Source organism: Phaseolus vulgaris, chromosome 1 (genome assembly GCF_000499845.2).
Source record: "Phaseolus vulgaris cultivar G19833 chromosome 1, P. vulgaris v2.0, whole genome shotgun sequence".
In the NCBI taxonomy this organism is placed as follows: Eukaryota; Viridiplantae; Streptophyta; class Magnoliopsida; order Fabales; family Fabaceae; genus Phaseolus; species Phaseolus vulgaris.
In genome coordinates, this window is record NC_023759.2 from 46,812,037 (window position 1) to 46,825,364 (window position 13,328).

General features: G+C 28.9%; 1 protein-coding gene across 1 annotated transcript; it reads left to right on the plus strand.

Moving 5' to 3' along the window:
- Positions 1–5,655: 5,655 nt before the first annotated feature.
- LOC137814779 (dnaJ protein ERDJ3B) lies at positions 5,656–10,658 on the plus strand. Its single transcript, XM_068617682.1, has 10 exons — positions 5,656–6,116; positions 6,223–6,371; positions 6,482–6,608; positions 7,469–7,580; positions 8,183–8,299; positions 8,460–8,546; positions 9,500–9,559; positions 9,632–9,709; positions 9,882–9,953; positions 10,047–10,658. Exons 1-10 carry the CDS (start codon positions 6,046–6,048, stop codon positions 10,203–10,205), a joined length of 1,032 nt encoding a protein of 343 aa, XP_068473783.1. The 5' UTR covers positions 5,656–6,045; the 3' UTR covers positions 10,206–10,658.
- The last annotated feature ends 2,670 nt before the right edge of the window (positions 10,659–13,328 follow it).

The window sequence follows — 13,328 nt, forward strand, 5'->3', positions numbered from 1 at the left end:
TTCAATTAACTTTTACATAATTGTTAACCATGTTAAGGTTGATAATCAAAAGGTGAATTGAAAATTTATTTTTATGTATATATATACATACTTGTTTCTTTGTTACTAATGATATATTTTTTTAAAATTAATATTAACACTTATCCATTGATTTGTTAAAAACATGTGATTGATTACCATTATCCAACTACATCAAATGTGACCTCTGACAAAATATGCTAGAGTCAATACTAAGGTCCCTCTTACTTAAACATGTTGTTAATGAGAGGGACCACTAACAATTAACATCAACACTAGTGTAGGTTTTTATCTAAATGCTAAATCTTTTAGCAACTATATTGAAATGGGGCATGAGAAAAAGTTCTTAGTTTTTTTTTTTTTTGATAAAAAAAAAAAAGTTCTTAGTACTATTATGGGACCATGTGCTTGCTGAATGAAACATTATTTCACACATGATATTTTGGTAATACATCTAATTTTAATATTCTTGATAGTTTTTGTATTTCATATTCATTGAAATGATCAATTGATAGTTTTTTTTTTCATTTTTCTATGTACATGCATTTCGATCCTAATGTGGAGATAATGAGATTGCAGGTTTTTTCTTTCGTCAAAAAAATTGGGAGTTAAGTTAAAATTGATGATGATCTATGTTTTTTTAAGAAAAAGTGAAAATTCATTTATCAAATACACAAGTTGACAAAAAAATGTGTCATTTATTTCGTGAATATGTGAAATGGAAGATTAATACAATTTAGTTTATTTACATGTTTAGTCATGTGTAAAATATATTAACTAGTTGGTAAATATTGTTTCATTGGTGATACGATGTTGGAAAAAAAAAATATAGAGTACCTAAATAAATAATGATACATCCGTTTATTGTCTTGTAGAGGTTATGAAAAAGTTAAACAAAGCATGATAAAAGAGAAGGAGAAAAGTTGACCTTCCCCTACTGTCGAAGATGGTTGAGATTCATTTAAATGGAAGCAAGCTAATATTAAAGCATCATAATATATACTTAAGATGATGGACTCATTTTGAGTCTTTGACTGAATTGTAATGGATATATTTTTTATTATTTTTACTTATTATTTATACATAACTTCAATCATAATATATTTTGATTATATTATAAGATTCTTTACTTCAGTGTCCAAAATACTTTTACTCCTCACAATCACGATGTATTTTGACAAAGTGAGTACTTTAACTGTCATTACAAGAAAATTATGAAATAAAAATCAATTTTTAGAAATTAAAATAATTAGTTACAATAGTAATTAAATTAGTAACCATTTTAGAAACTAAAAAAAAAATTGGTTTCTATTATTATTAAATAGTTTCTAAATTGGTATCTAATTAACAACTAAAGTTTTAGGGACCAAATTTAGAAACTAACTAATTGGTAGTTAAAACTTTGGTTGCTAATTAGATACCAATTTATAAACTATTTAACAATAATAGAAACTAATTTAAAAACCAATTTTTTTTAGTTTCTAAAATGATTTCTAATTTAGTTACTATTGCAATTAATTATTTTGGTCTCTAAAAATTGGTTTGTATTTCATAATTTTCTTGTAGTGTATAAGCATGTTGTTGGAGAGGTTTGAAAATTATACCAAAGTCATTTAGTGGTTAGTGGTTAGTGGTTATTGGTTATGTTATGATTCTTATATTTTAAATTAATATTAATTATAATTTATTATTAATATCATTTTAATTATTATTAAAGTTAACATTACTATTAATTTTATATTAACATTATTATAATTATTATTAATTTTTTAAAATTTATTGACGAAATTTACCGATAGATAATATTGACTACCAATTACTAACGGATATTATCAATAATAATGTTTTATGTTTAATTATCGAAAAATATTGCACAAATTGCTTATTACAAAATAAGACTTTACCTATTTTAATCAAATAATATTTTAATAATGTTTGACATATATTACATGAAACTTATATAATTGTACCCTAGTTAATGTTATTTTGTCTTAAGTGTCTAAGGTAAATATACTCTTTTGAAAGATAAAAAGAAAGATGAGATCACTTAATATGAGTGCAACTTAACACTAAAAAAAAAATCATCAAATGTAACTAATTTTAGATATTAAAGTAATTAGTTACTATTTAATTAAATTAGAGATGATTTTAGAGACTAGAAAAATTATTGGTATCTAAAGTAGTTTCTGTTACTAATAGAAATTTATAAACTAGTTTTTAAATTGGTATCCAACCATTAGTTACCAAGGTTATATCTACTAATATTTTAGATTCTAAATTAGTATCTAAAAGACTAATTGAGACTAATTTAAAATCTAAAATATGAGTAGTTAAAACCTTGGTAGCTAATTTAAAAATCATTTTATATTTTTTTATTAATAATAGAAATTACTTTAAATATTAATAATTTGTAGTCTCTAAATTAATATATAATTTAATTAATATAGTGATTAATTATTTTTAGTATATAAATCTAGTCGTTGTTTAATGAATTTTCTCCAGTGTGAGGTATTTAATTGAATTAGATTCACTTTATTTGTTTGCTTTTATAATGTTAACTATACCGTATTAATTATGATGTTGAACTGTAATGTAATAGAAAAATTTTAGACTATGAATACAACTACTACATATAATACAACATAACATATGATTAACATTGTGACTGATGAATAAATAAATAAAATATTTGTAGTTTATGAATTTATATTACGGTTGTAGTATACTTATTTTCGTACATGTTACTTATGATAATGATCTTAAGTTGGTTTTAAAAATTACAATTTTTAACTATGACTAAGTTAATTATGGTTCCAAATTTGTGATTGAAGGAATTTTTTTAATTCTCCCTAAAATTCTCTTTTTGTTTGCTTATATATTTTTAGTCCGTTTTATAGATACTATTTAAAGAATTAAAATTAACTTAACCATTGGACATTACCATATTCACAGTATACCAAATGTATTCTTTGGATATTATATTCTGTTTGTGTAATTAAAGCATTTAAGGTGCTAATTATGAAACTAAAATGAAAATCACGAGGTTATCTTTGAATTGATGTAAGACATGAAATTGTGTTAGGTGATTATTTTTTAATTTTCATCAAATTTAGGCACGAATGTGATAGTGTCAAATTTAGGGACTAGATTATAGGCTTTAGAAATTTTCACACCTACCCTCAAATATAAGTTATAACATTCATGGTTCAATGTTTAGACTAAACTTTTATATTACATTTAAGGTATATAAAATATATTCAAAATTCAAATTGGTTGTTATATCTTAAAATAAAAGTTTATTCCTTTGATTGCTTCCATAATTAAAAAGTAATTATGTTTTATTTATTGTATTGTTAGTATTTTATTACCCTTTTTATCATAACATATTAACTTATTTGTTAAAACAATATTAATGATTTATTTAAATACAATGAATATATTACATTGAAACATCATTTTCACTTGTGTTTTGATGAGAAATAGTTGTTTCATCAACTTTTTATTTTATTTTATATATTTATATATATAAAAAATAAAGATATTTGAGCACAGTAATGCATTACATTTAGAAACAATTTTACCAATATTTGGAGTGAAAAAAAAGGAATGTTCAAGCAATTTTTGTTTTTTACATATCAAGGTCAATGTTCTTCTTTATACCCCACTCACATATATACACACAAAATAAATTGTGTGAAAGAAAAACAAATCTTTTAAAATTAATTTTTAATAATTTAATGAACCATTTTCTGCTGTGTTTATTTTTTAAAATAAGTGTTTCTTTAATAAAGTACGTGGAGTTTTATTTATTTTTTATATGTTTGTCTAATCTGATTTTTTTAAATAATCAATTTTTACTTATTTTAATAAGTAAATCCTATCACTTTTTTATATAAGCGATTATTTCAAAAAGCTTTTTTCAAAAATATTTATTTTAATTTTAAATAAAGTGACCCAATATCTTTCTCCCTACATGTATTTAAAGTTATAAAAAATTAAATATCAGTAAACAACAACCAACAAAAAACCTTCACTCTGCTTTTGTAAATGTAAAACATTTGAGATCATTTAATTTTATTTGAATATGAGAGTGGTGCATGATGAATTTGTTTATTCTAATTTTTCAGTATGATTTTATAAATATGTGAATATCATATTAATGTAACAGTTATCAACTTCAAGGTAATGTCCATTGTCTATTTTTACCTCCTTTCAACTTTAGTTTAAGAAAATCATGAATAAATTTAAATGACTGAATACAATTAATCTAATCCAAATCAAATTCTACAATTTGGATTCAGTTTATGGGTTTAATTAAACTCGGTTCAAATATGTCTGTAAAACTCTAAAAATAAGTTAGCATGTTTATATACAAGAAGTCAACATTAGATCAAATAAGGGGCGCGTCTTCTAGCACCCCGTGTATTTTTCTTCCTGCACCTTATATTTTTTAAAATATTCAAATTATCTTTCACAGATTTTTGGAACATATTTTTTAACTTTCAGAATGAAAAATCTAAAATTCTTAAAATGTGTTTTAGAAAATATTTTTCAGAAATATTTTGAAAAAAATAATCTAAAAGTCATTTTTAGAAGTGTTAAGACAGTCTTTTTCGAAAATGATGAGTTGCACGAAGAAATTTGTGGGGGGTGCAGGAAGAAACACCTAAAGAAGGGTGGCGTAAAGAGGAAATATAGTGTGAATAGTTGAGCCCGTTTAGGAGCCTTCATTGGGCCGAAAGCAAAAAAATAAAAGGGCTGAGTCAATTTCTCTCTGCACCATATCAATTCTAACATACACCCAATCTATTATTTAAAATGACATAATTGCCCCTTAAAAATGACGAAAATAACCTCCGAAACTCTTTTTCTGGAAATATTCCGGATTTAAATTTCCAGAACACATTTTTGAATTCCAGAACTTTTTATCTATAATGCATTTTCAATTTTGTGTTTTGAATTTTTTATCCAAAATGTATTCTTTTTAGTTTTAAATTATATTTATTATTCCAGATTTTCAAATCCAGAATAAGGGTAATTTTGGAAATTTAAAAAAATGATAGGGTGTAGGTTAAAAGTGATATGGTGCAGGAAGAAATTACCAAGGGCTGATTATACCTACACCATGTCAATTCAGACCTGCACCCAACACACTGACGTGAAATGTCTGTTTTCTCCTTAATAATTTAAAATTTTTGTCTTCTGGATATTCATATCCATAAGTCAAATGACAAAGTTTTGGATATACAAATTCAGAATTAATAGCATCTATAGATTTTACCATCCGGAAGCTTACTTGAACAATATAAATGACCTATCGGATGTCAAGATTCGTAAGCAAACATAAATGAGTTTTGGATTTCAATTCTCAACATTATTTACAACACACCATTCCGGATATAAAAATCCAGAACTCATAACTCATTTTCAGATATACTCATTCAGAAGCTTAAATGAAATACAAAAATGACCTTTCATATTTTGAAATCCATAATATATAAAAATTACTTTTGAATTTATGCATCCGTAAGAAAAATGAAATGAAAGATAATGTTCTTTTTCCAGCATATCATAAATGATATGGTGCAAGAAGAAATTGCCAAATAAAAGTAGCCCAAAAAGCTGAATGGCAATTTTGTGAATTGGAATTTACGGAGTTTCCAGGACGTTAGGAAGGGAATGAAACGCGTGAATGGGAAAATCGACGTGGAGAGCTATGATTGGTCGGAACAACTAAAGGCTCACGGTGATTGGTCAGTTTGGAAACGAACACGTTGCAAAGCAAAGCGTATTGTCGACTCCATACTCCGTAGTCAAGTCTTGGCGGAATCACTTTGAGGTCCGCCACTGTAAGATAGAAGCACCACCCACATACACCATACATACGCATTACAAGCGCAATATTCCTTAAACGCACGCATTCCCGGACCCTAACCCTCAATTTTGATTCCGCTTCCAACGAGATCCCAGGGACCATAGCAGAGCCCTAAAATTCAAATTCCCTTTCGGAGAGATCCAAATCTCTTCATGGCGCATCGAAGAATCAAGCTGTTTTTCCTTCTGTGCGCTCTCTCTTATTCTCTCAGTGCCATTGCTGGGTACCTTTCCTCCCTCCCTCTCCCTCCTTTAAACACCGCGTACACTTACTTTCTTCTGCATTGCACTTTTCTAATATATGTGTATTTTCGTTTGAACGTGATTCAGGAAGAGCTATTACGATGTACTTCAAGTGTCGAAGGGTGCATCGGACGAGCAGATAAAGAGGGCGTATAGGAAACTAGCCTTGAAGTATCATCCTGATAAGAATCAGGGCAATGAAGAAGCGAACAAGAAATTTGCTGAGATTAACAATGGTATATTTGTACCTTTGGTTGATTTGGTTTTCATGATCTGTTGTGCTATTTCCATCTGGGTTGGTTTTTTAATGGTTTTTGTGGCTGGTTTCGTTTGTTATTACTGGCAGCGTATGAAGTGTTGTCGGATAGGGAGAAAAGGGGCATTTATGACAGGTATGGTGAGGAGGGTTTGAAGCAGCATGCTGCTGGTGGAGGTGGAGGTGGTGGAATGAACTTCCAAGATATTTTTAGCACGTAAGTCATTTTCTATGGCGTTTGTTGTATTAGTTCTTAATCTATCCCTGTCGACATGGTTTTCTTGTGCTAATAATCACTATTTCTTCATTTGACATCATTGTGCTTTAATTAGTATATGTACATAAAAACATTCAAAAGAGTACATGAATGGGCCAAGAGAGGCAACTAACTGAGGAAGGATATACAGGTTTTCTATAATATTCTTACTAACTCACTTTAATAGTCTAATCAGAGCATTTATGTGGTTTTATTGATCTATGTTGTAAATCTCAATTTAGCCATTGATTTTTGGCCTAAGATTACATTGTGGTGAATAGGCTGACTGCTGTGTTATGGATGCCTGCATGGTCTAATTTGCGGTCTTGGTTGTAGGCTTTGTGACAGTTGCGGTGTGAGATTATTATACGTTTGCATTAAAAAGTAAAAATAAGAATTTGACCATTATTCTAATTATTGGTATATTATTTTACAATTATGATGAGGTGCCTTCTGTATTCCGTCAACATTCCACATGACCTAACCCATTCAATTATTGACTCTTAGAAGTTAAAATAGAAGATTAAAATCTAAGTCTTTGTTACTATTTTGATAAACAAGTGAAATTGAACAATGCTAAGGATTTGCTAGACTGAATTGTGTCTCTGCGGCCATTTATGTGAACAAAAATTAAACTGCACCTACTGGCTGTTGTGATTGCGAGTAGCACCGCAACAACAATATCATATTGCTGTTGCGGACAACAATTCAGAACCATGGATGTGTATTTATTCTGCCATATTTGTGTGTTTATTTTTATAGCATGGGGCCCTGAGTTTGGTTTTATGAGTGACGCTGTGAAACATAATTGTTTGTTTTAGTTTCTTTGGTGGAGGATCAATGGAGGAAGAAGAGAAAATTGTAAAGGGAGATGACGTGATTGTTGAATTGGATGCTACACTTGAAGATTTGTACATGGGGGGTACGTTGAAGGTGAGGCCATATCTAGTTGTCGTTCTGGCTCTGAGTACACACATTAATTCTATATATCTGATGTGTTTGTGTGCCACATGCCATTGTTGAATTTCAGCTAAATGTTTTATTCTAAGAATATAAACCGACATGGAAGAGGTCCTAGATTTTCTAATTGGTTTTCATGTGAAACATGGTATCGGCCAAAGTACACTTTTATTTTGCTACATTAGCCAGTAGAAAATTAGAAATAAAATGAGCAGCAACTAATAGTTGAGAGGTGAAACTTACATCTAGATTTGCCACGTGCATCTAATGGTCGTGTCATGTAACATATTCCACGTACACATGATATCTGACAATTCCTGTAGTTTTTCTTAATTTGCTTCTCCAATTTATCGTAGATACTTATCGTCTGTCTCATGCGGTTAAATATATTCATTGAGGAAGCACTTTAACCACTTGTCAGACATAGTTTAAACTGTCACAATAGATATTTTTAATGGAGAGATTTGATCCGTTACTTAATGACTTAATCATGCATCAATGACTTGAAATATAGAATTTCAGAGTTATTTGGTTATTATTTCTCCTTTTTATGGCCATTGCATTTCAATTTTCAGGTTTGGAGGGAAAAGAATGTACTAAAGTCAGCACCTGGGAAAAGACGCTGTAACTGTAGAAATGAGGTTTATCACAAGCAAATTGGACCTGGGATGTTTCAACAGATGACAGAGCAGGTAAAGAGTACATCTGAGAATGTTGATAGGAAAACATTTGTCTTTACCCTTGTTATTTTTTAAAGATGCCTATACCGCTAACACACTGATTTCATGTTTCATGACATTTACTGCCATATGTGGAAAATTTTCACCCATATTTCTGAATTTACCTGTCCAGGTCTGTGAGCAATGTCCTAATGTCAAATACGTAAGGGAGGGGTATTTCGTCACTGTTGATATTGAGAAAGGCATGCAAGATGGACAGGTAATCTATTAAAGTTCATACACAGACTTTAAGTATGCATAGGATGTCATATTACATTTTCATAAAATCTGTATACCGTCATGTGTACTATATATAAATTCGGAAGACTAAGGGGTTTATAAATCCAATTTTAGTTTTAAAAAATAATCATAAGCTTCAAAATCCTAAATACATAAAATTAGCTTATCTGTTAAAAAATTTAAGCCAATGTTTCCAAACAGAATACTTTTTAAACTACGTTTTTTACAATAAAAACTGCTAAATATAATTTTAAGCTATGATAAACCTGCTCTTCATTTATGTATTAACAGGAAGTCAAACTATTTACTAAATTGTACCAATGGCCATACGCAAGTTATTTCTTGGTTTCCAAACTATCTACGGTCACCTAGTACATAAAATCCTCACTGTCAATATCATCAATGCTTCTAAATTATCGTTGGTACATTCTTTTTTTCTATTTTTTTGTGTCTATATTGGGAACTCAGTGCTATAATTACACTCGAAGAAAGTGAATGTTTAGTTATGCAACTCCAACAGCCAAAACCTTTTTTTCCACTACATGGATTTTGCTACTTGAACCAATTGACATTGTTAAGCATGAGGGAAACTGTAGTAGTAAAGTGAGAATAAAAAACTGAAATTCCAAATGTGAGAAGGGCGGAGTTTCAATTTTAAGGTTTTCCGCTTACCAACCAAGGAGTCAAAAAGCTGCTTTGTACTGCGCTTTCTGTATCCGTTCTCTATTTTCCACTTATGCTGATTGTACAATAAAAATGAATGCTAACAATAAGCTTTTTCATTTCTCTATTTTCCACTGTGCTCTGCGAGTGTTATGTTGCAATTAAATGATGTATACGAATTGTGATTGGGGGAAGCTTGCTGATTTTTTTTTAAATTTAAAACTTTGACAATTGAAGACCGTAGATTTATAAGTTATTGTCCTTTCACAGGAGGTGCTGTTTTATGAGGATGGTGAGCCCATAATTGATGGAGAATCTGGAGATTTAAGGGTTAGTAATTTGTTACTTTCGATATCCATGATTATTGGGTATACAGGGTGTTGACAATTCATGATTGAACAGTTTCGTATCCGTACTGCACCACATGATGTCTTCAGAAGAGAAGCCAATGACTTGCACTCTACTGTAACTATAACTCTGGTAAGTATTGCCCTTTGGTGATTTGCATATCAATTGCTTGAGTTGTACGATGCCTTTGCTATTCTGGGCAGCACGGCTTATTTGAAATAAAGACATTTGTTGATTTTGCGAACCGGTATATTGGCATCCTTAAAATTCTTTACATTGTGATATTAACATGAATCTTCTTCAGGTTCAAGCCCTTGTTGGTTTTGAGAAGACCATTAAGCACCTAGACGAGCATCTGGTGAACATAAGCACAAAGGTGAGTAAGAAATATCCTTGCTTCAGATCCCAATTGGTGTTGGTGTTGGTGTGTGTGAGGAACACAATTGACAAACTTATTTTGACTGCTCAGGAAATCACAAAGCCAAAGCAGGTGAGGAAGTTCAAAGGGGAGGGTATGCCATTGCACATGAGCAACAAAAAAGGAGATCTTTACGTCACTTTTGAGGTTCTATTCCCCACGTCACTAACGGAGGAGCAGAAAACAAAGATACAAGCAATTCTTGGTTAGAGTACAAAAAAGATACGTATTACTTCGTCCATTATGTCCTAAGGGTGACATGGTTAAGTGGTTATAGTAAACGCATACCTAGGGCTTCCCCTCCATGCCCTTTTTTGTTAGTTATCAAATAGAACCCTTTCCCCTTCGTAATGATGTGCATCCTGTAATCCTTTGCCGTCCGGTGAATTCAATTGCTTTCTTGGCCGTGCTACTATTTTGATGCAAGGCGTAACACTAGCTGAAAAAAATGCTTCCATTGTTTTTGTACCGTGATGAATTCGTTCATCTTGTTCACTAGATTAGATTGCTATAGAACTTTCCGTCTTACTGAAGTTGATACATTTGTAGCTGCGGAACTAGATTAGAATGCAGATGGACAATAACCTTTGTACGTTACGTATGTACTTGCCCTCAATTCTCAACGGTTATTAAACTTTCATTTCAACAAGGTTGGTAAACTCATTTGTTTGTTGTTGCGAGATTTTCTCGTAGATGGGCACGTGACTCGTGTTTATGTCTTCGTGCATTACTCATTTTGATTGTTTTGTTTGCTCACCAAGAATGTAATAACATTGGGGTGCACATAAACAAATATTTTAATGATTGATTTAAATCAATGATCGAGGTAAAACCTGTAACTACTCTAGCCACTCTTTTACAGCTACAAACTAGGTCAAGTGTAGTAATGCCAATGTGGGCTTCGAAATAGTTTATCTTTAAGCTATTTGACTTTATTTTATGATAATATTTTAAGTGTTTGAATTTAGTAAAATAATTTGTAAACTGTAAACTTTTTCGTCCAAAATTTTAATTTGATGCAGATGTGAAAAGATGAGAGAGCATCTTTATCGTCCAAAATCAATTTGTAAACTGTAAACTTTTTTCATGATGTTTGTCATTGAAATTTGATATTTGGTAAGAGCTAATCCTCTATAAGAACAAGTTCTTACAAAGAAAAAAAACTACTCTCCTTTTATACAAAAATCAACAACTATAAATAAATTTGAGTTTACAATGATTTCTTGAAGTAAAAAGTAAATATAATTCTTGATCATGACAATGTGTTATTAAAGATTTATTAAAAATAGTTTAAGAACTCAAAAATTAGTTCAAGGAGGATAAGATAATAAAGAAAGAAAATCATGGATTAAATACCAAATTCAATATCTAACCCAATAAACAACATATTTGATTAAGTTGGGTTGAATTTGACTCAACCACTCAAAATACTTAATTCAAAGTGTTTTTTATTGGATTGGATCGGTTTGATTTCATATACCCACATACACAGTGAAAATTTCCATCTAACAATGTTAAAACAAAATATCATCAATCTGTAATAGTAATTTTAAGTGAAGTACAATTCATATCCATTAAAAATATGAATGTTATCTAATAGTCCTTAAGATAGATAATTTTAATTTGATTCATTTTATGAGGCTTCATTTAAATTATCCATTAATTTTATTTTCTTTACGATAATGTCTTTTATTACTTAATTTTTCGGAGTCTTTGGTGAGAATACAGTCGAAACTAGTTAAAAATTGTACCTCAATTAATTAGATCAAACGAGTTTAAGGAAATAAAGTTTCAATTGTTTTCAAAATAATTCTAAAAAAGTGTTCGTATATTGCAAATTAGAATCAAAGAATATATTTAACACGCCATTTTAGTTGAAAAGTTTGACCGTATTGTTCGTTGAAACATTACATTTTTTATACATAAAGTATCTTTTTATTTTCAATATTTTATACATAAAATTTTGACAATAATGAAAAATAATTTATTATAATCTACATACTTGTATATTATATTATTTATTTTAGATACTATATTATTAAAAAATATTTATTTTACTATTTCATGATTATAATTCGATATATTAATATTGTATACGATATATTTTTGTTTTATTTTATTATTTTAAATATCTCTCGTATTGTATTTGTATTTAAATTATTTTATGTTATTTTAAATATATTATGTCTATTAAATTATGTTTATTTTTTTATATAGTTTAAATTTTAATAGAAATACTATAACATTTTATATAAGATTAATAATAAATACACAATATTTAAAATATATGAATTAAAAGTAAAAATAATTATTATTAAAAAATTATGGGATGTAATTTAGGACCTCCAAAACAATGTTAGTTTTTGTTTTACCAATAACTGCCTGTTGGTCTTTTCCTCCATTCTTATATATAACATCAGTGTAAATTATCTTCTTTTATTTCGCTAAGTTAACGAATTCAATATTTAAAAAAGATTTTAATATTAATTGCAAATTACAAATGATAAAAAAACATAGTATAGACACGACTAATTTTATCATTTAATTTTTATTAATTATTTTATCTAATAATTTGATTATACATTTATAATTTAATAACTTTTCGTTACAGCAATTACTTTCCAACAACCAATCAATTTGTTAGTTAGTTTTATCTAACATAATCAAAATTAAAGACGAGTGATACTTCCTCCTTATTAACTTTTATTTTGACAATGTTAATACTTCCTTCTTATTTTACTGAAATATAATCACTCAACCATGTCATTATATCTATTTCATCTTTATCTACATCAGTCTGTACGATCGAGTAGAGATCCAACGAGACTAATTAGTAATCCAGCACTAGATAACGTCATCATTCAGTACTAATAACACCGAGTGCAGAGTACCAAATACCGAACATCAAAATCTTACTTGAATGTCAGAGTATCTTTTGCAGGTACCATCCGAATCTAGAATTCACGAGAATTAGAGAAGGAGAAAAGAGAGATGAGTGTATAAGGAGTTCATTCGAGAGGAGAGAGAAAATAGTAGATTGATCGACTGAAAAACAAAATCTGTTATTCTTTTCATTTTTATTTATTTATTATCTTTATCCTTAAATTAAAATTCATTAAATTCCATAAAATATTAATAGCTAGGAAAAAGTATATTAAAATTTGTATTTGTAAACTAAAAATAAAATTTATATATTTATTTCTTTTTGAATTTCAGTTATAGCATAAATCATACATCTCTGAATGTTTATGTAAAGATTAAAGAGAAAAGATATATAAGAAAGTTTTGAGTAAAGAATAAGTTTTGGAAAAATATTTGCATGTGATAGACACA